We start from the raw sequence: 27626 nt of genomic DNA, 5'->3' as shown, positions 1-27626 counted from the left end.
TGAGTGAAAGAGACAGACATGTACAGACTGAACTATCTGTTCAACAGTCAGAGTTTCTCTGACAGGAGGACACTCTTTACACTCAACTCAGCACAGAGACACTGAGGAAGCACGAGACCAGAGTGTAAATCCAGCATAAAGAGGTTCAGTGAATGTGGTGTTGAAGGTGTGGAGGTGGATCAGAGTGTCAGAGGAGACTCTGTAGAAGGACAGAGTGCCAGCAGGACAGTCCACATACACTGCTACTCTGTTAGAGACAGAGGAGGAGGAGGAGGAGGTGGAGGAGATGGATGTTTCTCTCTTTTTGTGCCAGGCAGAGTAATGACCATCATTACAGCAGTTTAGACTCCAGGAGTGATCGTTCCATCCAAACAAACCGTCACTGTCTCCTCTTTTTGGAATTCTTCTGTAACTCACTGATATTTCAACCTTTCCTCTCCACTCGACCTCCCAGTAACAGCGACCAGTCAGACCATCTCTACACAGCAGCTGAGGACGATCAAACCTGTCTGGATGATCAGGATATGACTGATCCTCATACACACGTGTGACCTTCCTGTTGTTGTCAGACAGTTTGAGGTTTTTGTGCACTGTGTTTGTGTTGATTGTGAGTTGACAGGAATCTGATGGAGAGAACAAACACAATCCAGCTGCAGTTATTGATCCATCATCTGCTCATTGATTGACACTTTGATGATGACTCCTGACATCAGAGATGTGAATGAGTGATGTGACAGTTTGAAGATGGTTGAATGTGTGCTGCTTTGTTTTCATCAATCACATTAAAAACACACTTACACTTCCTCAGACCTGGGATCAGCCATCGGACTCCAGCAGGCTCCACCCTGAAAGGAGGAGGGGGGTCAGACTGTTTGATTAGAGCAAAAAATCCTAATTGCCAGTATTTAGATCATCATTCTAATCTCTATTTTTCAAAATAATGATTCATTATTTAAATAACTGTGCAGTTATTTAATTGAAAAACATCTGTTTTCACAGGAGATTTCCAGCCATTTAAATATTCTCTTTTCAAAAATAAAAAAATAGGATGGTTGGCAACAAAAGTGTCATCTGGCAGGGAGTTAGGCAGTGCTCTTGAGCACTTGTACGTCTCCAGAGACTACAGCAACTGCAAAGTGGGTGTCAGAGAGCCAAAGCTTAAAGCTACCTGTTCCAGGCTGCTGAAAGCAGACTGGATGAGAGACCACGAGCAACCTGCAGACAGTTAATAATCCTTGCACAGGTCAACCTACAAACATGTTGTGAGTTTTACCTCCTCTGCATAGGCTTACAGCTGAACTATCACATGCTGTGGAAGGATCATTAACAGTCACAGCTACCTTTGTTACCAGGGGTCTCTCCCTGGGACCTTTTTTGGAAATTTGAGACTGAAGTCTAGCCGATAGCTCTCCGTCATTCTCAGTGTGGCCAACCTGCAGGTCTTCCACATCTACTCCCCTCTGGGGTTCATGCTGTCCTCATCTTTTGCAGCATACATAGTTTCGGCCTAATGCTATACCCAACTAATTACCTTCTGTATTAAATTGGCACTATTATCATACTCGGATCAAACATTAAATTTCCTTTTTTATGTACAGGCCTTAAGTTGTTAAAAGCTCCAACCTCACATGTTCTTTATTCTGATCAAAATCCTGAGTTTTGATGTTAGGACTCTGAGTGCTTTTGCCTGCACCTAAAAAAAACAAATTTTTGCATTTTTCTTTTTACATATTTAGTGAACTATAGTTTACTCCTCCGTGAATCGCCACCTTATCATGGTGGAGGGGTTTGTGTGTCCCAGTGATCCCAGGAGCTATGTTGTCCAGGGGCTTCTCCCCCTGGTAGGGTCTCATATGGCAAACTGGTCATGGGTGAGGGTCCAGACAAAGAGTGGTTCAGAAGACCCCTATGTTCGTAACAGCAAGGCAACAGTTTACCCTGGTTACCGGGGCCCCACCATGGAGCCAGGCCTGGGGAGGGAGCTCGAGGGAGAGCGTCTGGTGGCTGGGCATTAGCCTGTGGTGCTCGGCCGGGCGCAGCCCGAAGAGGTTACATGGGTCCGCCCTCCTGTAGGCCCACCACCCGCAGGAGGCATCGTAGGGGTCGGGTGCAGTGTGTGTCGGGCGGTGGCCGAGGGCGGAGGCCCTGGTGGACCGATTCCCGGCTATCGAAACTGGCCGGAGGAGGCCCCGTGGTAGACCCAGGACATGCTGGAGAGATTATATCTCTCGGCTGGCCTGGGAATGCCTTGGGGTCCCTCCAAATGAGCTGGAGGAGGTGGCTGGGGAGAGGGAAACCTGGGCATGTCTGCTTAGGCTCCTGCCCCCACGACCCAGCCCCGGATAAGCGGAAGAGAATGAATTGCTCGATGGATACTTTGATTTTATTTTTGAAAATCAATTATTTAAAAAAAAAAATGTTGGTTTAATTAATGTAATAAGAAAGTGAATGTTGCCAGTGTGCTCTGTCCAGAACTCTTCAGAATGGTCAATATTTAAGAATTACTGACATTGTAATTTTTTTTGTAATTTGTAAATCTGATTAAAAGGAACACTTCCAAATTATTATTGAGATCAAATTAACTGTTTTGGATATTAATCTCCAACATTTTCAGGCTACCCAAGTTTAATTATGATTATAACTTACTAATTGCTAATAACAGCTTTGGTTACCTCTGACTGTGCTGTCATTTTCTTTTTTACCATAACGGTTTTAAAAAGTGTTTCAGTAGTAATTGTTGGAAAAAGCAGCAGAGCAGTGCAATGACCATTTCTAATTATAAAATAAGGTGTCTGCATGTCTAATAGTTCAATTAACACTCATGTAGCAAACAGACAGAATGAAGGACACAGAAACATGTTCCCACTTCCTCCTCTGTCAGACAGTCTGTACCTGAGAGTTTCCAGTCTCAGCTGCTTCAGCAGATTCACTGCTCTGTCTCCTGGATGATTGTAGCTCAGGTCCAGCTCTCTCAGGCAGGAGGGATTAGATCTCAGGTCTGAGGCCAGGGAAGTACAACCTTCTTCTGTTATCAGACAGCCTGAGAGCCTGCAGACATGACAGATACTCTTAGAGAACAGCAGAGCAGTGAAATGCAAAAGGAAAGCTGTCACTAAAACTGATTAAGATCAATGGGCTGAGAGAGGCAATTAGTAAAAAACAAACAAAAAAAAGTACTGTACAAATTAGAATGAAAACTAGATGATGGCAAACAAAACAATAAAGTTAGATGATTATTTAAATTATAAATTATAATTAAAACTGCAAGCAGTGATGATCGGCCCTCGCACCCAGCGCGCGTCAACTCGTGGCGCATTGGGAGTTTTTTGATCGTGATGGTGTACAGAATGTATGTAACCAATTTCATACATTTCCAAGAAACTAAATCTTTTGCTCTCCATATAAACCCAATGCAATATTTGGGGTGTGGTCACAGCTGCAAAACAGAGCATGGACCTTTTTGATCAGGATGATATCAAGAATGTTGAAACAAATTTTCATGCATTTCAGAGAAACTAATTCTGTGGACCATCTTACATGTCTGGCAGTTTTCGTAATTGGAATGATAATCCGAAGGCATTATTGCACCAAACATATTTGCTTTTACAAGAAGTGCTCTATAAGTTTTCTATAGGCTATTCTTGTTAATTGTATTTTTATTTTATTTATTCTTGCCAGATCTGACAGGCAGGGAAAGAAAAAGAGAGATGAGAGCAGAAAGAAAAAAGTGAAAGAGGAAAAAAAAGGGGGGGGGGGGGGGGGGGCAGGAAAAAAAATAGAAGATAAAAGCTACACATGCATACACATTCACATATATATATCCACATGCATATACATATACACACACATACAGTCTTGCTGTAGTTTGTAGTAATGTGTGTGTTCCTCTGTCATGGAACGTACTCAATAATGAGGGCAAAAAGCCACAACCACCCCCCTCGGGATCCAGAGGCAGGCAGGGAAAGACCCAGGGGACCCGGGTCATCCACGGCCCACCAGGAGCACAGAAGACCCGAGGCCACAAATCCCAATGGCAACTGCTCGCACACCCCAGAGGAGGAAGACCCCAGATGGAGCCCCCACAGTCAACAGGCAAGAGCCCAGAGAGCCAGAGGCAATGAGCAGCCTACCCTCTCGGCAGGCTGCCCCCCCCCCAGCATGAGCCGAGAATGCAGCCCCGAGGCCCCAGGCGCCTGGGAACCCTCCGACACCCAGCAGAACACCCCCCCACCCCCCGCCCCAACACACACACACACCAAAGAGGCCCAAGCCACCCCCAGTCCACAGCCACAAAGGGAACGGGCCAGAAGCCACGCCAAGACATCCGACCGCGCACCGCAGGCACCCACATCCCAGGGGCGGCAGTGACAATCAGTGGGGAGCAGCGGGGAGCGGTAGGCAGGGGTAACTCCTGCCCTCCACAACCATGTCCCACAGGGGCCAAGGCTCAACAAGCCACAGACCCAGGCCCAGCTGTCCACACGCACGCACATGTCATATATTCATACACACACATACATGCCAGTCACACACCCATGCTCATGCACATGGACCATACATGGTAAATGGTAAATGGACTAGTTCTTATATAGCGCTTTTCTACTCAATCAGAGCACTCAAAGCGCTTATACAACCTGTTTTGCATTCACCCATGCACTCCCATTCATACAAGCACTTCCATCATTAATTAAGCTAAGTGCTTTTTTAATTAACTAGCATTCACACGCATTCATACTCCGACAGAACGGTCGGAGAGCAACTTAGGGTTAAGTATCTTGCCCAAGGATACATTGGCATGTAGCCTGGAGTAGCCAGGATTCGAACCGCTGACCTTCCGATCAGTAGGTGACCTGCTCTACCTACTGAGCTACAGCCACCCTCATGGACATGGACATGGACATTAAGTGTGGGCAAGCGGGCACCAGCACCGAGCCAGCGGCGCCCCAGAGAAGCAGCCAACCCAGCCCCGAACTACTAACCAGTCCCTAATCCCAGCAGGGTGCACGAAACTTGGGTGTGGGAAGACCCGCCCACCCCCTCCTCCCACTCAAAATGGTTGGGGTGATGTGTTAGGTGTATGTGGGTGTATGTAGTGGGAGGAATGTGTATGACTGTGTGAAAGCTAATGTGCTATTAAAATTGGAGGGACAGATGTAACGTGCACTGAACAACAGCGCCCATCCACACCAACCCCCCCAAAGCCCTCAATGTCTAATATGTAAATAAAATTGAGGAGCAGGCAGCAGTGAACAAATAAGTGGAGCCACCTCGGCAGCTCCACCCACTAACCACTGTGGGACACACCTGCCCCCCAAGGCCCTATGTGTACTATGACGTGTTGTGAGCTGTATGGTGTAATTAAAAAGGAGGGGTGGGACATCATGCAGCGCAGCGAGCAAAGTCAGGGGACGTGTGCAAAATTTCATGAGTTTTTGAGCATGTTTAGGCAATCAAAAAAGCAATTCATTTGCCTGAATGTCCAAAGCAATTACAATAGGGCCTTCGCACAGGTTGTGCTTGGGCACTAAATAATTCTAAATAATTAAATCATTTAACTACTTTCCATACGATCTTTGTTGGACAATATCAGTGTGAGCCAAAGTGAAAGGCAAACACTACTTTCCACTAAACTGTGATATTGTATGTTTTTCACTTTTTACTCATAAACACGAGCCAGTTTAGACTTAACACTAAGCTATATTTTAGTCCAGAATTTAAAAAAAAATAAAAAATGGAAAACAAGGAGAATTCTCAAAACAGGAAATTATGTGATTAGAGAAAGTGTTATGTGGTTTAATTAAAGATACATTTATCACACCAGGCAAAATCCTTCTTGGGTTAGTCAGTTCTGCAATCCAGATTTTAAATGGTCATCATTTTAACAGCTGAAGAATCCTCACCTGATTACTTCCAGTTTGAGATTTGGACTTTTCAGTACAGTTGAAAAGAGTTTTATTCCAATGTCCTTCAGGTCGTTGTTGCTCAGGTCCAGTTCTCTAAGACTAGAGGACTGAGAACTGAGAACTGAGAACAGGGTTTCACAACTTTTCTCTGACAAGTTACAGCTATTCAGCCTGAAAACAATATAAATAGGAAACAGAGAATAATGGCCTTATCTTTTGTTGTAAAAAGACAGAACTTTGTTAGAATCCTGACAACTTTATACTAACTTACAGAGCTTTGTTGGAAGCTTTGACCACTGGCAGCAGCCTCAGCAGAGCCTCCTCTGAAGCAGAGTATTTCTTCAGGTCAAACACATCCAGATCTTCTTCTGATGACAGTAAGATGAAGACCAGAGCTGACCACTGAGCAGGAGACAGTTTATCCGTGGAGAGATTTCCTGAACTCAGGGACTGTTGGATCTCCTCCACTAGAGAACGATCATTCAGTTCATTCAGACAGTGGAACAGGTTGATGCTTTTCTCTGCAGACAGATTCTCACTGAGCTTCTCCTTGATGTACTGGACTGTTTGCTGACTGCTCTCAGCGGTAATTTCTATCTGTGTCAGTAGGCCTCGCAGAAGTTTCTGATTGGACTGCATTGAAAGACCAAGAAGGAAACGAAGGAAAGAGTCCAGGTGTCCATTTGGACTCTGTAAGGCCTTGTTCACAGCACTCTGGTGGAGACATTGTCCACCAGAGTGCTGAACTTTAAGTTTATAAACTAACTTAGGCCACATGGAGGTAGGTTCTTGTTCGAGCAGATTGACTCCAGAGTTGATGAAGGTCAGATGGACATGAAGAGCAGCCAGAAACTCCTGAACAGTCAGATGGACGAAGCAGAACACCTTGTCCTGGTACAGCCCTCTCTCCTCTTTAAAGATCTGTGTGAACACTCCTGAGTACACTGAGGCTGCTCTGATATCGATGCCACACTCTGTCAGGTCTGATTCATAGAAGATCAGGTTTCCTTTCTGCAGCTGATCAAAAGCCAGTTTTCCCAGAGACTCAATCATCTTCCTGCTCTCTGGACTCCAGTGTGGATCTGTCTCAGCTCCTCCATCATACTTGACCTTCTTCACTTTGGCCTGAACCACCAGGAAGTGGATGTACATCTCAGTCACGGTCTTGGGCAGCTCTCCTCTCTTTCTGGTTTTCAGCACATCCTCCAGAACTGTAGCAGTGATCCAGCAGAAGACTGGGATGTGGCACATGATGTGGAGGCTTCGTGATGTCTTGATGTGAGAGATGATCCTGCTGGCTTTCTGCTTATCTCTGAATCTCTTCCTGAAGTACTCCTCCTTCTGTGGGTCAGTGAACCCTCTGACCTCTGTTACCATACCAACACACTGAGGAGGGATCCGATTGGCTGCTGCAGGTCGTGTTGTTATCCAGAGGCGAGCAGAGGGAAGCAGGTTCCCCCTGATGAGGTTTGTCAGCAGCGCATCCACTGAGGTGGACTCTGTAACATCAGTCAGGATCTCAGTGTTGTGGAAGTCCAGAGGAAGTCGACACTCATCCAGACCATCAAAGATGAACACAACCTGGAAGTCTTCAAAGCTGCAGATTCCTGCTTCTTTGGTTTCAGTAAAGAAGTGATGAACAAGTTCCACCAAGCTGAACTTTTTCTCTTTCAGCACATTTAGCTCTCTGAAAGTGAATGGAAACATGAACTGGATGTCCTGGTTGGCTTTGTCTTCAGCCCAGTCCAGAGTGAACTTCTGTGTTAAGACTGTTTTCCCAATGCCAGCCACTCCCTTTGTCAGCACTGTTCTGATTGGTTCATCTCTTCCAGGTGAGCCTTTAAAGATGTCTTCTTGTATGATTGGTGTTTCTGGTCTGTCTGGTCTCCTGGATGCTGTTTCAATCTGTCTGACCTCATGTTCATCATTGACCTCTGCAGTCCCTCCCTCTGTGATGTAGAGCTCTGTGTAGATCTGATTCAGAAGGGTTGGGTTTCCTGCTTTAGTGATCCCCTCAAACACACACTGGAACTTCTTCTTCAGCTTAGATTTAAGTTCTTGTCGACAGACTGGAGCAAACATTTCTAAAAACACAAAACAAATTACTTAATTATTGAATTATTATTTGTAAATATTCCAAAAATTCAATACAGATATGGAAGAGGATTTTTAATTTATGGGGTGTGACAGCTTAAATCCTCTTACTGCTCTGCAGATGGTCAGCCAGCTCCTCCTGCTTCATTCTCCTCAGAAGGTGCAATGTGATCGTCACAAAAGCCTCTCTGCTTTTACGCCTCTGCTCTTTATCATCACTCTCCAATATCTCATCCTCCCTCTCATTCTCTAAATAATCTGGACTAAGAATCTTCTTTATCTTCTTCAGTTCATTCTTCACAAAAGTGATGATGTTGTCCTCCAGCAGCTGGAACAGAACATTGTACGAATGAAAGACCATGCTGGAATCATGTTGAACACAATGTCAGTCCACTGGTCTACAAAGAGCAATATGGAAATAAGTGAATGGAACAGATATAATAGTGGTTGTTCTACATGTACAGACCATAAATATGGAGTCCAGGTGTGTTTGATGCTGCTGGGCAGACTGCCCACTGGGAACCTCTGAGGTGTCCTGGTGCAGTCTGCAGAAGAAACATGAAATTTCAGCCTGTTCTCATGAAAAAAGGTAGATGTCGGTCATTTCTGCAGGCACATTTTACAACCAATATCTACATTTTAGAATGAAGTAAAATGACCTCTAATGGTTGTAGATGAAAGTGCGTTTGAATAACGTGTCCGGTTTTTGCTTGACTACTTGAGCACTCAAAGCTCTTTATGCAGTGTTTTGCTTTGCCTGATTAATTATAGTTTTTTCAACTGTAAATTGTGTCTCATATTGAGAAACTCTTTTTAATTGTCTGTTTTAAATCCTTACTGAGGAAAAATCCTTTTTTTCCCCCATCACTGTAATTGACAGTAGGTTTTATTACGCGGGGATTTGGTGATCCAGCTTTCTTTTGATAACCTAATAAATTTACTGTACTGCCAGTATATATCTGATAGAACACTTCAATATATTATAGAACAATCTAGAATAAACATTTATTTGCACCCAATAACAAAACCACTTTCAAAGCATGTGCCTATAATTTAAAACCCTAAGAAATCGACTTTGGAACTGTGACCACATGAATAAACTTTCTGAGCTTCGCTTGGCAAGTTTGTTTCTTTATGTTGCTTCATAGTGGTTTGGGAGGCTGGGTGGGTGCAGTCTCTTATTTGGGGAGGAACCAGCAAAGAGCTGTGTTAAGAGTGGGTAATTTTAAAGTTTGCTTGGTTTTTTGTATTGTTGGCAGTGTAGTTTTTGTATTTTTCCCTTCTTTTCTTCTTCCCAGGGCCAGAGATAAGGCTTTACAGTAGTGCATATCTAGCTGGACTAGATTCTTCTCACTGGTATTAGGCATGGGTTCCGTGGATGGTATGAACAGATAAATAACCTAATTCGTAAACTGCAATGTGAGGGGACTCAACCATTCTGTAAAGCGAAGTGAGGTGTTCTCTCATTTGAATAAATTGAAGTCAGAGGTAATATTCTTACAGGAAACACACCTTTGCACCAAAGACATTCTTAAATTACAGAGAGGTCAGGTATCACAGGTCTACAGCTCTGAATTAAATTCTAAAAGCCGTGGCACAGCCATCTTGATTGGCAAAAATTCATACAAACTAGAGTCATACCTGATAACGGTGGAAGATTTGTAATTGTGCAGGACCGACTTTACAAGTGGCCAGTGGTCCTGGTTAGTATATATGCTCCCAAATGAGACAACCCAAATTTCTTTAAAGAATTATTTGGCTCTGTGACAGAGCTGGGCATGCACCACTTGAGTTTTGGAGGACATTTTAATACCGTTCTTGAGCCCTCTTTAGATTGATCCAAAGCATGTATAACCACCCCATCCAAATCTGCAACTGTCATAAATAATTTTTGTCAGTCTAGTGGTGTAGTGGATCCATGAAGATTCAAGAATCCCACCTCAAAGGGATTTTCCTTTTTCTCTGCCATCCATCTGATATATTCAAGATTAGATTTTCTTCTGTTAGATCAAAAAATGCTTCCATTAGTTGAGTATTGTTATCTCTGACCACTCCACAGTCATAATAGAGCTCCGGTTCCAAGCCAAAAGGTCGGTTCAGTGTAAACCTCGTTCAGGGGCGTGGTGGCCATCGGGATTTTCGGGGGTTTTCCAGAACGGCCGATCATTTCCAGGCCGAACCGGCCGGTGATCAGAATTTTTTTTTTTTTTTTTTTTACCCAATTAAGCACAGCAGCGCTCGCACGGCTACAGGTGCAGACAGTGATGGTCGGTCGCGAACATTTCGGCTCTAAGAGCTGGCTCTTTGAAGTGAATGACAGGAGCTGGCTCTCTTTTCATCAGGAGGGGCTACAAACACAACAGCCCAGCGGTGTTAATCTGGTCTTTAAGTCTGACATCATTTCCGGGTCCAAATGCTCCTAAATGAACAGCAATGGCATAACCAATGACTGTAACATACCTTATCAACTGCAGTTATTTCCAATTCTCTTTCTCATCGGTAAAATGACAGCTGAGTGTGTTTTTTTTAAATAAATATTAGTTTTTTCATTTCTTTTTGTCATGATGAAAACAAGACGATAACTAAATAAAAACTACCTAAAAGGATAAAAAGGATGACGAAATTAATTGAATGAAAACGAGACAAAAATGCTTGTTGGGGAGGACATCCAATCAGAATTTATTCAATTTTGTGAAAGGCAGGGATAAACTAGGAAAACATCCAATCAAACGCACAGTTGCCCAAATTTGCTCTAAACTCAGGAAGACCAAACTATCCTGTGATTGGTCGTTACTTCCGATAGAACTAAGTTATGTAAACAATGTCAGCAGGGAGAAAGAGAAGAGCCGATGTATGGACACATTTGTCCTTTGACGTGGGCGACTATCTCGGGTAAAAACACGACAAATCTTAGACATCTGCAAACCAGTCACCCAGATCTCCATGCAAAGGTGAGCATTTTAATGTCATGCAGGGTAAAGTGTTTTTCCCAGTTTGTGTTTAGAGAAAATCTCCACACCGCGGTGGATTAGCCTTTCCTAATCTTAGTCCTGAACACTGTCCTGTACCTTTCAGAGCGTCCTGCTGTAAAATGCTCGTATTATCTCAGTAAGGTGGCGCTAATGATCAGGTGTGTGGGAAGCAGGTGAAACATTAATGTTAATATTATTAATAATATTCCATAACTTTTAATAAATGTTTTATTTTATGTGTGTATAATGACTAATCCAAGGGAACTGAAGAAAAAGCATTTTCATTTTACACCTTTTATATTTTAGTCGACTAAATCGACTGTAGATTTAGTAAATGACATTCGTTCCTTTTGATCATTTGGTAATGGAATTTGGTTTACCAAACTCACATTTTTTTCAGATATTTACAGGTCTGGGATTTTATCCGTGCTCACTTTCCTTTATTTCCTTTAAAGCCAGAGGTTTGCCCTCTTGATGACTGTCTGATACTTAAATCCGGGTGGTCGGGTGGTGTGTCCCAGTTATATGCTGTCATTCAAACCATAAAATGTCCATCTCTTTTGCCTTTAAAGATGCGGTGGGAGGAGGACCTAAACATAGAACTGACAGATGAAATCTGTCAGAGGGCTACACATAAAATATACACATCATCTATATGTTTTAGGCACAGAGTAATACAATTTAAGATTTTTAATTGCCTGGACCTCTCTAGGACCAAACTAGCTAGAATGTATCCTACTGTCGATCCAAACTGCATTCGCTGTCATCAAGTGCCCACCTCTTTGGCTCATATATTTTGGTCTTGTCCCAGACTTGGCACATTCTGGTCAGAGATCTTCAGCACATTTACATATATTTGTAAAGAGAAGATTGATCCAGACCCTATCACTGCCATTTTGGGGTAGTGCATACTAATAGCAAGATCTCCAAAAGTCAATCTTAAATGATAGCATTCTCTACATTAGTAGCACGTTGATTAATTCTAATTGGAAAGCCCCCACATCCCCATAACATTCACGTTGGGTACGTGACATCATGTCTTTCCTCCAGCTAGAAGCAGTAAGAAGTACAGTCCAAAATCCAGCTGAAAAGTTTCATAAGATATGGCAACCTTTCCTGGTATTCTACGACAAAATATTTGATGTAAGTTCTTTGGAGTAGAATTAACTTGTTCACATCTATGCCCCCCCTTTTTTTGTTTTTACTTTTCTGATGTTTGTGTCTGTCCTTTTAGCAATTCTTTAGGCACCACCTTGTGGCGGCGTTGGGGAAGGTAAAACTTTGTTATAAGAAGTTCAGCTGGCAAATGTTGAAGCCCCTGTGTGACAAAAGAGCATTTGTGGACTTGTTTTTTGTTTGATTTTGTTGTTGTTTCCTATAATCAAAACAATAAAAATACTTTGAAATGAATAAACTTTCTGAGTGAAATTTTCTCACTTAGCGGTCATGTAATCCTGTTTCCACTGTCAAACTGTGAACTGAACACTGATGATGATGTAATCCTGGTATTTCCAGGGAAATAACTGCAGTGCCTTTTGGCTTCATGTAGTCTGCATCAATATGTACATTCACTGCATGTAGAACTATTGCCAGGTATTGTCCATTGTCATAGTCTTTTCTAGAACAATGGTTTGTTCCCCCTTTTTCTAATCTGTTGATTTTACAGAGCGCAATCAATCTCAATTCAGCAATGGCATCATTCATTAAAATCTACACTAACAAGCAGCAACTGAAGTCAGGGTAGCTGTAGTAAAGACCTGGCTGAGCATCTCAAATGAGGAAAAACAGCATTTGATGATATTCATGGGTTCTAGAAAAGAAGCAGTCATCAACTGCAAATGATTTTATTCCAAAGATTAAAACATTGATCATTGTTTATGTTATAGTTTTTATATGTAAATGTATTAATAAAAGTAGCAATTACTGCAAGTGTCTGCATCATCAGTGGACTTTGAGCTGTGTAATAGGCCTCGCTCTTCAGCCACTGTACTGTGAACATCTGTAAACATCTGTAACTTGCACTGGATTCTAAAACAGCACCAAGAGAGGTTTCTGGATTTTAAATGGTCGCATAGTGAACTGTTTTCAAAGAACAAGCTGTTGATGGTGAAGGACTGTTTCAGTTTTACAGTTACTGTAATGTTTTTATAGGAGATTAACATTTAACTGTAACATCCTCATTAAACTTTAAAGAGTTCAAACCAGCTCATTTATAGGTCACCACATGTTGGGAAACTGCAACACTCATGTAGTTTTTTTCACATTCTGCTTCACCAGGAGAATTACTGTAAAGGAAATCTGCAGGAACATCAAGAACCTTTGTAAGATTTTCTGCTCCATCTTCAGGTGTGTCTTTAGTTTCTTCTTGCAGTGACAGAGGGGGCCACAGTCTTACAACACGTTTAAACAGGTGTGGTGTGAGCAGCATGTCAGTCAGTGGGCAGCAGCAGCAGACTCCTTGGTCTACATGGGGTGCGTTCAGGTGCAGGATTTAGTGTAGTTGAACTGTGTTTTCACTCAGCTTACAGTTTGTACATGACTGAAGATGCTTCAGACGGACACATGCAGAAGGTAAATCAACACAGCCTGTGTGAATAACTGAAGCCTACAAACATTTACATGGAAAAGGTCCAAATTTCTGTTTTGGGTTTTATTTTTATTTTCTGTATTTTCAGAATGGAGAAAAGTGGAGGGTGACTTGTTTGGGTTGATTTCTGCTCTGCAATGTTTGGACGAGATATTCAGGTCTTATTTCAGTACAAACTTTGGATCACTTTTGCATTTGAAGACAAATCCACATGATTAAAGATTATTGACTGAGTGGATTCAAACAGCCTGATGAACAGATAATGTTTGATGTCTTCAGAAAATAAACTGTGTCGGGTTTCTAGGAAGAAAACTGTCACCTTACGACTAGACTTGCTACCCAATGCTACCCAACTTTACCTTAAGGTGCAATCAATGAGAGAAAATGTGTTTTAGTTTAAATGGGATTTAATGACGGCATTTGCACTGCACTTTATATCCAACAACATCAAGAGGCTCTCAGAAAGATTTGTTACTCACCTCTTTGCTGCAGATGATTTTTGTTCTTTAAAATAAATCAAACGATCATTTGACCAGTCACTCTTAAAAGACACACAGCTTGGCTCAGGTCCAAGTCCTGTGGGTCTCACATTGACCCTGTTAGAGAAGAAAAATGTGTCTTCATTTCCAGCCACAGAAACTGATGAAGACTTAGAATACCTTCTTCATCCCAAAGAGAAACTAGTTTGCAGGCTGAGCATGTATGTATGTGTATATACAGCATGCTTTGTTTCAGGAAAGAACCTGCACAGATTTCTGGTTGTTCTGGTCTACAGTGCTCTCTGCTAGAGGCCACTTTAAGTAGAGTTGTATCAGCAGCCCCTGAAGGAGGCTGAACTTCCTGAGTTGGTGCAAAAATTACATCCTCTTCTGGGCCTTTTTGGTGATTATGAGACTGTGGATCCCAGAAACCTGAATGGTTCCACAGCAGACATGGTGCTGTTAAGTAAGGTGAGCGGGGCTCCTCCTGAAGGACACTCATCTCCACAGTTTTAAGTGTATTCACCTCTCATTTGTTCTGACCATACCACAGCACCAGCTGTTCAAACCCATGTCATCACCTTCATTGATGACTGCCGTGACTGTCATGTCATCTACGAACTTTATGATTTTCACAGACGGGTCAACTAAAAGAAAAACTGGTTTGCAGGCTGTGCACGAGCAGAAGGATACTCCAAACTGCTGCTGACAGTGTAAGAACAAATGCCACTGGGTTTACACAGGTAAACACAGCCATTTACATTGTGCAGTACTATCAATGGTCTAACCATAAAGCTGCAGGAGTTTAAATGTACACATATTTTATAGAATGAAGGAATCCCTCGCTCAGTTCCTCTGTTTGACATGCAGTTTAGGGCAATGAAATAACAACAAGCGGTTCATTTAAATCAAACATCAATGTGACAGCTAACACAGAGTTAATGTTACTAACAGCTCACCTCTCTGCAGCAGAGGATTTTTGTCCTTTAAAATAAATGAGGCGATCATTAGACCAGTCACTCTTTAAGGACACACAGCTGGGTTCAGGTCCAGGTCCAGGTTCAGGTTCAGGTTCAGGTTCAGGTTCAGGTTCAGGTTGGTTCCTGTGAATAATGATGCAGCAGTGATGTGAGTGCTGAGCTGTGACATGGAGAAGAGTCATGGACAGTTAGAGATGGTCATCTCACCTCTGAGCTTTGGTCTGGCTCTCATGTTCCCCACACAGAGTGGTTTTAGAGGGAGGGACTCCCTCCTCTCTGTCCTCACACTGATCCATGCTGCTGAATTCACATCAGCTCACACACACTTTCTACCTTCACCTGCAGAGGAAACACACATTCATGGTCACATCAACTCAAATCCTCCTTTCATCATGTGGTCAGCTGAATGCAGTCAGACAGTGTGAGGCAGAGGAAGCTGAAATCAGCTGCTCTGCTTGGAGTCATGAAGCTGCAGCCCAGCACACAGTGATTCATACACTGATTCACTTTGATTGAATATTATTTGATTTTAAGAACATGAAGCAATATATTTAAAAAATTTGAGTCATTCATGATTGATATTTGAGCAGATGGACTGAAGTGTCTGAGAAATAAGGATTCATTTGACCCTCGCAGTAAAATGTTGTAAAAATCAACTGCAGTTTAAACTCTGAATGCAGGACTGCCACTTAGTAACAAGTATTTTATTTATTTGTTTGAGTCAATGAATTATTATGAAACAATCTGCTGTGCTCACTCTGTCTTTGTGCAGATTTGGAGGCAAATATTGAACTCTGTGAGCTGTGAGTCTGCAGTCTGTGTATGTTAAAGCATTTTAATGCTGTGGTTTCAGTGTTTAATACTGAAGGCTTCCATCTGAATAATCTGAAAGTAGAACGTTAAACACATTTGGTGAAGGAAAAACTTATAAATTAATATTTTGCTCAAATGACACTGAACACAAAATGAAAACTTTAACTGCAGTTGTGTAACTGTGAAGGAGTCACTACAGTGCACTGCAGTAAATTCTTCAAGGCCACCATAGATCCATCCAACAACAGCACTTAGAGGAAACCACCTGCATTTCTCACTGCTTCCCGTTAAATGTGAACTCTGATCCTTCATAAAACAATAAAACATCAAGTCAACCTGGAATCCAGTATCTGACCCAGGATCAGTTTATTGTTTTGAGTCCACACCAACAGAGAGTCTGACAAAAAATAAATCACATCACAGAGAGACCTTCTCTGGTAATCAGAACCAAACAATGGCAGGTGTGATGTGGAGCACAGCATGAGAAACACTATAACTTTGGTACCAACCTGCAGGATCTGATGAAGACACCCACACAGGCTGATTTGGAGATTTTGACCAGTATGTCAAAGATTAACTGAGTGTTCATCCGTTCACATCAACACACTCACAGAAACCTCAGAGACTCGAATGAATCGAAGTTTCACTCACTCAGCTTCGTCCCATCAACTCCTTCACTCTGCAGTTCTTTGCTGTCTGGATCAGGTCTGAGTACAAAAAAGAAAATCCTTCTTGTCCACCGTCAGTCCTCTGTGTGTTCAGGCTGCCGTCACAGTAAACATTTCAAACTGTAAAGCAGTCCTAAGCTGCAGCTCGCAGGTCAAAGATCAGCTGCTGCGCCTTAATATGGCTTTAATTTGATCAATGATTAGCCTGCAATTAACCTGTAACTGCTCTGACACAAACCTGAGAACAGATAAACTTCCTCATCTCTGACACCAACAGTCAGACTGATTGAAAGATGAACATTTGCACTAAAAGTGTTCTTCATCTCTACAAGAAGCACTGAGAGCACAGCTGAAACCATCAGTCTGATCATCAGTAACAGCTGGAATAAAGTAGATAGAACAGTCGGTCAGCTGTTCCCGTGCACCTGCTCATCTCACATGTTAATATATTTATTTTAAAAAAGTACATTTTATAGTTTCTGCATTTGATATGTTGTTTCTAGTATTTTTAATTAAACATATCCAAGCGATAAACAGATGAAGGATAGTTGTGTGTCCATGTTCAGCTGGTTTTTCTGTCCTGTTTTCTGATGTTTGAGGTTTGGATTTTTGTGTTTATTGTATTTCCAGATTTCTATTTGTTACCTTTATTATTCAAATCTTAATTCTGGCAATATTGTGTTTTATTTGTTATGCTTCTAAGTTCATCTCTCCATGTATTAGTGTGACTTTCTTCTCTCAGTTTAGTTTCATTACCCTTTGGGTTTATTTCTTGTTTACTTTGACAGTTTGTTTTTTTGTTGTGTTTCACTTTGTGTTTCACTTCTACTGTAATTGTCTGTATTTGTGTTGTATTTCTCTCTTGTTTCCAATTCCCAGTTAGCTCTCAGTGTGTGCATATTGTTCTGTCTTTGTGTTAGCAGCTGTTTTGCCAACATCCTATCCTCTGTGTGTTTTATAAATTATCTCCAATAATCTGTTTTCTTTTGAGCCACTGAGGACCTGGGTTTGGACCTGAATAAAGGTTCTAATGTTTGCTTTGAGTCCTGAATTTGGGTCCTACGTTCTATAAAACTGACATCAGCTTGTGATTATTTTTTATGCCATTTTTGTATTATTATCAGATGTTTAATCAAAGAATATTGTAACAGTTTAAAATCCCCAATTAAAGTGAAGAATGAGAGGTCATTAAAAGCTGGTTTAGAGCTGCCAAACATAATTATTGTCATCTGTGACTAATTTGTGATTGATAAATGTATAAACACTACTAACCATATTTTAAAGACATGTTATTGATTGAGATCAGGAGAGTTGTAATTCAGGTAACATTTACTGAAGTGTGTGACAAAGTTTGGTGCACCAGTCAGGGTGTTTTGCTGTCCTCTGGTGGTAAGATCATGAAATGCAGAAAGACTGGACCATTATAAAGACAGTACATATACTATTAAACTCTGTGTAAACACAGATGTCAGCAAAAATATTGTGTTTTCTAACCTGGGCTGTGAGTGACCAATCAAAAGTAAAATATGGACAATTCTGTTATTTTCCACAGCATCAGCTGCACACGTCTAAACAGCCACAGAATAAACGGGATTAGAAATGAGTGACAGTGTGGGTCAAGTGTTTCTGAGACAGAGTTAGAGATGCAACAAGGCTGAGATGGTTTGGACATGTACAGAGGAGGGACAGCGGATCCTTAAAAGAAAGGATGTTGAAGATGGAGCTGGCAGCCAGGAGGAAAAGAGGAAGACCTCAGAGCAGGTTCATGGATGTAGTGAAGGAGGACATGCAGAGGGTTGGAGTGACAGAGGAGGATGCTGGGAGATGAGCAGATGATGAGGATGAGGCAGATGAGCCACTGTGGCGACCCTCAAAGGGAGCAGCAGAAAATCAATGAAAATCACAATTGAAATGTGACAATCTTGAGATCAATCATCACGATTGTCTCAGCATTATGGAAAAAGGGGGGAAATAAAGGAATGGAAAAGAGAAGCTGTCACACTGAGAGAGCTGAAAACTAGTTTTTTGAACAAAGTATGAAACTAATAGCTCTGCTGATAGTCACAAATACAAACAAATACATCATTTTGCTACAGCTGTTTAGTCTAAACTGTTACAAACATAACAACAACAGGAGAGTTTGTAATGTTAAAACAAACTGTAATAATGCATTTCAGTAACGTTAAATCTGAATGTGGTTTTCCATCTCATGACCTCCTACGGAGTCATATCATACTGTTTTCAAATATTTGCAATGAAACAAATGCTTAATTACTTTATATACAGCATACATAAAATCACTGTTATATAATAATATACATATGACATGAAGAAGTTTAAAATTCTGCACCTACAGTAACACTGACGTGATGACACATTTCCTGCAGTGATTCAGCTCTGTTATAATGATACTCAGTTTTGTTACACTGACATTAAACACTGATGTCAGTATGGTGAGAATGTGTGTGAGTAACAAAACTGCATTACGAGGATATGCTGACAGGATTAAGAGGATCAATATGTAACAGTCCGTATTGATGATGTAATGGTGACAGCTGCCAGCGATGAGGAAAGGTCAGGTTCTGACTCTGGCCACTGGAGGGTGCTGTTCATTCCATTGTATCATTAATGTGTTGTATAACATCAACACTGTGGCTGCTTCACGTTTCACTTATTTCAGAATTAGTATCATTTTGTGTGTTTACACAATGCTACAAATTAAGTGTTAAAAAAATAACAACCAGGCAGCAAAACAAACTGTAAAAACTAAACTGAAATTCTGATGATCACGAACGCAGTTTTAAAATAGCTGATGCAGAGTGTACTGTAGAAAATGAACACACAGAGATACACTATAAAAAATACAACAAGGTAATAACCAGAAATCCTTACATTCCAAATTTTAATATTTACAATTTGTAATGAAATATAATTTTGAGAACTGTTTTTGAATGGCACATCTGGTGAATTTGAAAGTCAGTCCCATTAATATGACTTACCCCAAAACCATATTCTCTGCTGTCTAAAGTAAAAAAAAATGCAAATGTAGAAATTCAGCAGAAGATTAAATAATGATTTTGCTCACTGCACATGTATGTAAAAATTTGACACCTGTTGTGATTTACTGTATCAATATGGAATAAGGTGCTAATAAAACAAATTTATATAAAATAATATAACTGGAGGGTGCACTTGAATCCACAACTGCAGTGCTTCAGGGCCTATCTCAGCTGCCAAAGGGCACCTGGGTACACCCTGCACAGGTCACCAACCTGTCGTAGGGCGAACACAGAGAGACAAACACCCAGTCACCCATCATCAATTAGCCTTACCCCACTAATTGCATCTCTCTGGACTGTTTTAGGAAGCCAGAGTACCTGAAAAGAGTCCACACAGACACGGGGAGAACATGCAAACTCCTCACAGAAAGGCCAAATGGTAAATTTGAACCCAGGACTATCTCACTGTGAGGTGACAGTGCTAACCATGGCATGGAGCAGTAGGCATAACAACTCCATGACTCTGAAAAGGTGTTTCTGAGTGTTTCTCTAACAAGAGGAGACACTTTATACCAAACTACAGATAAGCACTGAAGAACCAGACCAGAACCAAAATCCAGCATAAAGAGGTCTACTGAATGTGGTGTTGAAGGTGTGGAGGTGGATCAGAGTGTCAGAGGAGACTCTGTAGAAGGACAGAGTGCCAGCAGGACAGTCCACATACACTGCTACTCTGTTAGAGGCAGAGGAGGAGGAGGAGGAGGAGGAGGAGGAGGAGCAGATGGGTGTCTGTTTGTTATTGTGACAGACAGAGTGAGGACCATCATCAGAGCACCTCAGACTCCAGGACTGATCATTCTGTCCAAACACAAAGTTACTGTGTCCTTTCATTCTGCTTCTTTTGTAAGTCACTGAGATATTAACCCCTCCTCTACACTCGACCTCCCAGTAACAGCGACCAGTCAGACGATCGCTGCACAGCAGCTGAGGACACCAATCTTCAAATCTGTCTGGATGATCAGGATATGACTGAACCTCCTTGACATGTGTCACCTTCCTGTTGTTGTCAGACAGTTGTAGGTTTCTGTTCACTGTGTTTGTGTTGATTGTGAGTTGACAGGAATCTGATGGAGAGAACAAACACAATCCAGCTGCAGTTATTGATCCATCATCTGTTCATTGATTGACACTTTGATGATGACTCCTGACATCAGAGATGTGAATGAGTGATGTGACAGTTTGAAGATGGTTGAATGTGTGCTGCTTTGTTTTCATCAATCACATTAAAAACACACTTACACTTCCTCAGACCTGGGATCAGCCATCGGACTCCAGCAGGCTCCACCCTGAAAGGAGGAGTACATATACACAAGCATTCTTTGTACTTATACAGCTATGCATTCATTAAGGCTATCTATTTGTCTATAACTATCAATCTATCTATATTTTATTGTTTTTTAAACAATTCTCTTCTAAATTCTCAATAAACATGCTGCTCTAATTAATGTTGTATGCAAATGAAAGCAGCCAACCTGTGCTGTTCAAAACTTTTGAAATACTTCATCATTTACCAATTAAAGATTAATTAATTAACTTTGGTTATATTTTTTAACCATCCATCCATTCTCTTCTGCTTATCTGGGGCTGGGTCTCAGGGGCAGGAGCCTATACAGAGAAGCCCAGACTTCCCTCTCCCCAGCCACCTCCTCCAGCTCATCCGGAGGGACCCCAAGGTGTTCCCAGGCCAGCCGAGAGATATAATCTTCCCAGAATGTCCTGGGTCTACCATGGGGCCTCTTCCCAGTGGGACATTCCCAGAATACATCACCCAAGAGGTGGCCAGGAGGCATCCTAATCAGATGTCCGAGCCACCTCAACTGGCTCCTTTCAATGTGGAGGTGCAGCTCTACTCTGAGCCCCTCCCAGATGGCCACACTCCTCACCTTATCTCTAAGGGAGAGGCCAGCCACCCTTCAAAGGAAACTCATTTCTGCCACTTTTATTCGCGATTTTATTCTTTCGGTCAGTACCCAAAGCTCGTGACCAGAGGTGAGGGTAGGAACATAGATCAACGTTTGAGAGTTCGCTTTTACACTAAGCTCCCTCTTCACCACAACAGACCGGTGCAGCGTCCACATCACTGCAGAAGCAGCCCCGTTCCGTCTGTCGATCTCCCGCTCCCTTCTCCCGTCACTTGTGAACAAGACCCCGAGATACTTGAACTCCACCACTTGGGGCAGGAACTCATCCCTGAGCCGGAGAGGGCACTCCACCCTTTTCCGGCTGAGGACCATGGCCTCAAACTTAGAGGTGCTGATTCTCATGCCGGCCACTTCACACTCGGCTGCGAATTATTCCACTGCGAGCTGGAGGCCACCCAACAGGAAATGAGTCCAACTTATATGGACCAAGCTCTCACTGCAGTTGTACAGAGAATGAATGGCCTGCAACAATGGGCTAGACACCCCATACTCCCACAGGACCTCCCACAGGGTACCCCGAGGGACACGGTTGAATGCCTTCTCCAAGTCCACAAAGCACATGTAGACTGGTTGGGCAAACTCCCAGGCACGACCAGGACGAAAACCGCATTGTTCTTCCTGGATCCGAGGTTCGACTAACGGGCGGACTCTCCTTTCCAGCACCCTGGCATAGACCTTACCATTGAGGCTGAGGAGTGTGATCCCTCAGAGCACACCCTCCAGTCTCCCTTCTTAAAGATGGGGACCACCACGCCGGTCTTCCAATCCAATGGCACTGCCCCAGATGCACGCGATGTTGCAGAGGCGTGTCAAAAAGACAGCCCTACAACATCCAGAGCCTTCAGGAACTCAGAGCGACTCTCATCCACCCCAGGGGCCCTGCCACCAAGGAGTTGGTTAACCACCTCAGTGACCTCTCCCCCGGTGATGGGCAAGTCATCCCCCTTGTCCCCAGACTCTGCTTCCACTACACATGCAAATTTTGAGACTGAAAACACCCATGGCTTCTCCCATAGAAGTTACTTGGCTTTGTCTATTTATTTTTCTCTGCTTGTTATTTCAGAGGTCATCGATACTAAGTCCAAGAGAGCAGGTGCCTACTAAATATTTCAGCAGGACCAAGTATGTCAGTAACATTCATTAGAAGCAGCAGAATAGCAGTGCAAAGTACAGTTTACTAGCTGGCACCCAAAACAAAAACTTTAAATTACTGAATATTTATGATTTATTTTTCTACTGAAGCTAAATTATTAGTTTCCTCTCTGTTTTCATTGTTTGTGATAAGCTAGGCTTAAGATATTCTGAATATATCTCTGTAGAGAGATTAACTCTATCTGATCCATCAGATGGTCAGAGGGTAAAAGGTAAAGTTCCCTTGCAAAGATCTGTTTGGACAGGCAGCTATCATTGTTGTTCCTGCTGCTGTTTATGTTCAGCTAGGATTTCTGGTGTGAGCTCCTACATGTCTGAGTGCCCAATTAACACTCCTAGCCAGCGTGAAGCAAACACACAGGGTCATAGCGAAAGCTGTAGAAAAAATTCCAGCTCAATCAGGCACTGTATCTTGCTGCGATTGACCTCGCGATACCTGAGAGTGTCCAGACGCCAATGTGGATTTTCCAGTTTTGCAGACAGGTGCTTCACTTGTTCCTCCCCAGGATGATTGTACCGCAGGTCTAGCTCTCTCAGGTGGAACGGGTTGGAGCTAAGAGCTGAAGCCAGAGAAGTACAACCATCTTCTGTGATCAGACAGCCTGACAACCTGCAGACACCACCACAGATACTCATACAAAGAAGAGACTGTCTCCAAACAAATAAGGAAAAATGACAAACAATAAGAAAAAAATCCTAAGTCCATAAATTACTACTACCATTTAATAAAACGTAAAATGACCAATCATAGCAGACACAATCCTAAGTTTGCTAGCAAATTATGCCAATCAGGTGTTAAGTGGTTATCAGTTTAACATTGGAGGAATCACGACCTGAGTGTTTCCAGTTTGCAGTGCAGACTTTCCAGTCCAGAAGCCAAGATTTTCACTCCAAAATCCTGCAGGTCATTGTTACTCAGGTCCAGCTCTATGAGACTAGAGGACTGGGAGCTGAGAGCTGAGGAAAGAGCTTCACAGCTCTTTTTTGAGAGGTTACAACAATTCAGCCTGGTGAGACAACAATATTATATAAAGTAATGTTGGATTTCCTTTGCTTTTCTATATAAAAAAAATACTGTAGTGTGTTTAAGTCATGAAAACTTTATGACTTACAAAGCGTTCCTGGAGGCTTTGACCACTGGCAGCAGCTTCAGCAGAGCCTCCTCTGAAGCAGAGTATTTCTTCAGGTCAAACACATCCAGATCTTCTTCTGATGACAGTAAGATGAAGACCAGAGCTGACCACTGAGCAGGAGACAGTTTATCTGTGGAGAGACTTCCTGAACTCAGGGACTTTTGGATCTCCTCCACTAGAGAACGATCATTCAGTTCATTCAGACAGTGGAGTAGGTTGATGCTTTTCTCTGCAGACAGATTCTCATTGAGCTTCTTCTTGATGTACTGAACTGTCTTCTGATTGGCCTGTGAGCTACTTCCTGTCTGTGTCAGAAGACCTCGTAGGAGAGTCTGATTGGTCTGCAGTGAAAGACCCAGGAGGAAGCGGAGGAACAAGTCCAGGTGTCCATTTGGACTCTGTAAGGACTTCTTTACAGCACTCTTGTTTAGAGATTGTAGGCTTGGTGTGCTAAATATTTTAGGCTTGTGGGAACTTTTTTGCTGTTCTTCCAGCAGATTGACTCCAGAGTTGATGAAGGTCAGATGGACATGAAGAGCAGCCAGAAACTCCTGAACACTCAGATGGATGAAGCAGAACACCTTGTCCTGGTACAGCCCTCTCTCCTCTTTAAAGATCTGTGTGAACACTCCTGAGTACACTGAGGCTGCTCTGATATCGATGCCACACTCTGTCAGGTCTGATTCATAGAAGATCAGGTTTCCTTTCTGCAGCTGATCAAAAGCCAGTTTTCCCAGAGACTCAATCATCTTCCTGCTCTCTGGACTCCAGTGTGGATCTGTCTCAGCTCCTTCATCATACTTGACCTTCTTCACTTTGGCCTGAACCACCAGGAAGTGGATATACATCTCAGTCAGGGTCTTGGGCAGCTCTCTTCTCTTTCTTGTTTTCAGCACATCCTCCAGAACTGTAGCAGTGATCCAGCAGAAGACTGGGATGTGGCACATGATGTGGAGGCTTCGTGATGTCTTGATGTGGGAGATGATCCTGCTGGACTGCTCCTCATCTCTGAATCTCTTCCTGAAGTACTCCTCCTTCTGTGGGTCATTGAACCCTCTGACCTCTGTCACCATGTCAACACACTCAGCAGGGATCTGATTGGCTGCTGCAGGTCGTGTTGTTATCCAGAGGTGAGCAGAGGGAAGCAGGTTCCCCCTGATGAGGTTTGTCAGCAGCACATCCACTGAGGTGGACTCTGTAACATCAGCCAGGATCTCAGTGTTGTGGAAGTCCAGAGGAAGTCGACACTCATCCAGACCATCAAAGATGAACACAACCTGGAAGTCTTCAAAGCTGCAGATTCCTGCTTCTTTGGTTTCAGTGAAGAAGTGATGAACAAGTTCCACCAAGCTGAACTTTTTCTCTTTCAGCACATTCAGCTCTCTGAAAGTGAATGGAAACATGAACTGGATGTCCTGGTTGGCTTTGTCTTCAGCCCAGTCCAGAGTGAACTTCTGTGTTAGGACTGTTTTCCCAATGCCAGCCACTCCCTTTGTCAGCACTGTTCTGATTGGTTCATCTCTTCCAGGTGAGCCTTTAAAGATGTCTTCTTGTCTGATTGTTGTTTCTGGTCTGTCTGGTTTCCTGGATGCTGTTTCAATCTGTCTGACCTCATGTTCATCATTGACCTCTGCAGTCCCTCCCTCTGTGATGTAGAGCTCTGTGTAGATCTGATTCAGAAGGGTTGGGTTTCCTGCTTTAGCGATGCCCTCAAACACACACTGGAACTTCTTCTTCAGAGCAGATTTAAGTTTAATTTGACAAAGTGGAGCAAACATTTCTAAAACGACAGAATAAATACATTTTCAGTAAATAAGTTAAATAAATTATATAGACTTAGCACAACACGTAAATGGACTAGTTTTTATATAGCACTTTTCGACTGTAGCTGAGTGCACAAAGCATTTTATAGAACATGGATTTTCCAAAGTTCTTCCTTCTACAACAAAGTGCTTTTTATCAAACATTCACACTCCAAAGTTTGCACTGAAGAGCAACTTGGGGTTCATTATCTAGCCCAAAGAGACTTTGGTATGCCAACTGGAATCATACCACCAACCTTCTGATGCCTTGGTCTACCTCCTGAGCCACAGCCACAGTGAGGGAATTTGTGTTTGAATGAGTATAAGCTGTTTGGTTTTGGCAGAGAACATTAGCTTATTATGAAACCAACACAGCTACATTTGCTGACTTGCAGCAAATGCTGCTTGAAGAATGAGGCCATCCCACAGCTGTGTGTGGCTGTGCTGGCGACCAGCATGAGGAGCAGGTGGCAGGCTGGTGTGGCTTTTTGTGGTTCTTCCACATGCCGTTTGTTAAATAAATACAATTTTAAATTGGCAATATATCTTGTTTCTTCAGACTTTAATTATCCAATCCAGGAAACAACACCAAACAAGAGTCAGAGCAGAATCAGCTGTTTGGTATTCGCAGAGAAGATCTGGCAAGTTTTATGTGGGTGCAACCCACATACTCAACTCTGCTGCTTGACTCATAAATGCATTTTCCTTAAAAATGTGGCTCCATTTAAGGGTAAATTTAAGCACTGTTACAACAAATATAGAATCAACCAAACGCAAATGTCTTTATTTTTATTGTGTACATTTTTAATACCTGTCCCAACGTTTCTTACCCCACAGAATCAGTGTGAATACATGTTCAGTCATGTCTTGAGACATAAGTAAATGTCTCATTCATCAAGCAGCTTAAATCTTCAGAGAAATCCTCTTACTGCTCTGCAGATGGTCAGCTAGCTCCTCCTGTTTCATTCGTCTCAGGAAGTTGAGCGTGATCTTTAGAAATGCTTCTCTGTTTGCCCTCTTCTGTTCTTCATCTCCATCTACCAACTCCTTTTCCTCCTTTCTCTGACCCTCTGAGCATTCTGGGTAATCTGGACTCAGAACCTTCTGCATCTTCTTCAGCTCATCTTTCACGAAAGTGATGATGCTGTCCTCGAGCAGCTGGAACAAAATATTGCAATGACCCAAAAATCTGATTCATGTTGAGTATGTTGACACTGGTCTATGAATTGTGCCATGGCGATGACAGTGAACAGAATAAATATAAAGGTAGTTGTACATGTACAGACCATAAATATGGAGTCTGTGTGTGTTTGATGCTGCTGGGCAGGCTGACCACTGGGAACCTCTGAGCTCTGCTGATCCACCCTGTGAAGGAATCATGAAGAATTAGCTGAAGCTGTGGGTAAAAATAGTGATTATTTGACAAAGACTGTGGAACCAGTGACTCCACGTAGCTCTAAAGGGGGTTCCTCATAAACACAGAACACAGACTGCACTGATGAGGACATGGATGCTGCTTTTGCTCTGCTTTGGATTCTTTCCATAATCCTTAAAAACATACATGGAGGGACGAGCCTTTGTGAAAGTGACAAAAATACTCAGTAGATGATAAAGCTCCTATGAACCATCAAGTCCTCCTAAGAGGAGGTTACCACTCCAACCACCATCTGTTGTCTAACAACTGAGCAAATCCCTGTCAGTGCGAGAGCATTAGCCCTCAAAACGAGGCAGATTCATGTGGTGCTGCTGATAAATAATTGTTGCCAGTTCAGATGCTCGTTAAAGGAAAACACAGCTGGGAAAACCAGTTAGATTAAAGCTGGAGAAGATACACATAGATAAAATCAAATTTTAGGACATTGGAAGGTAATTATTATGTCAATGTAGCAAATGACTGAAACGTATGACATTAGTCTCAAAGACTATGTGCAAATATGAGACAAGTGCATAAAACCAAATGAACCCCAGTAGAAATGTGAGATGTAAGATCAAAGAAGTCCCAGAGAGACAAAGAGTAAAGAAAGAGGATCATTGATTACAGGTGGACACAGTGGAGAGCACG

General features: G+C 42.5%; 1 protein-coding gene across 1 annotated transcript; it reads right to left on the bottom strand.

The window, feature by feature from the left end:
* Positions 1-26908, bottom strand: LOC115796340 (NACHT, LRR and PYD domains-containing protein 12-like). Its single transcript, XM_030752693.1, has 7 exons — positions 26851-26908; positions 26494-26722; positions 23742-25542; positions 23463-23636; positions 5901-6074; positions 799-845; positions 1-623 (listed from the first exon to the last, which is right to left on the bottom strand). Exons 1-7 carry the CDS (start codon positions 26851-26853, stop codon positions 88-90), a joined length of 2964 nt encoding a protein of 987 aa, XP_030608553.1. The 5' UTR covers positions 26854-26908; the 3' UTR covers positions 1-87.
* Positions 26909-27626: the final 718 nt, after the last annotated feature.

Source organism: Archocentrus centrarchus, chromosome 2, assembly GCF_007364275.1.
Source record: "Archocentrus centrarchus isolate MPI-CPG fArcCen1 chromosome 2, fArcCen1, whole genome shotgun sequence".
In the NCBI taxonomy this organism is placed as follows: Eukaryota; Metazoa; Chordata; class Actinopteri; order Cichliformes; family Cichlidae; genus Archocentrus; species Archocentrus centrarchus.
This window is presented reverse-complemented; position numbering and strand designations above follow the sequence as displayed.

Excerpts from the sequence above, each read along its gene's own strand:
- LOC115796340 (XM_030752693.1), bottom strand. Across the intron at positions 6,075-23,462 it reads TGCAAACTGGAAACACTCAG|GCTGAATAGCTGTAACTTGT; the intron begins GTCGTGATTCCT and ends TATTGTTTTCAG. Across the intron at positions 624-798 it reads GATCCCAGGTCTGAGGAAGT|ATTCCTGTCAACTCACAATC; the intron begins GTAAGTGTGTTT and ends TCTCTCCATCAG.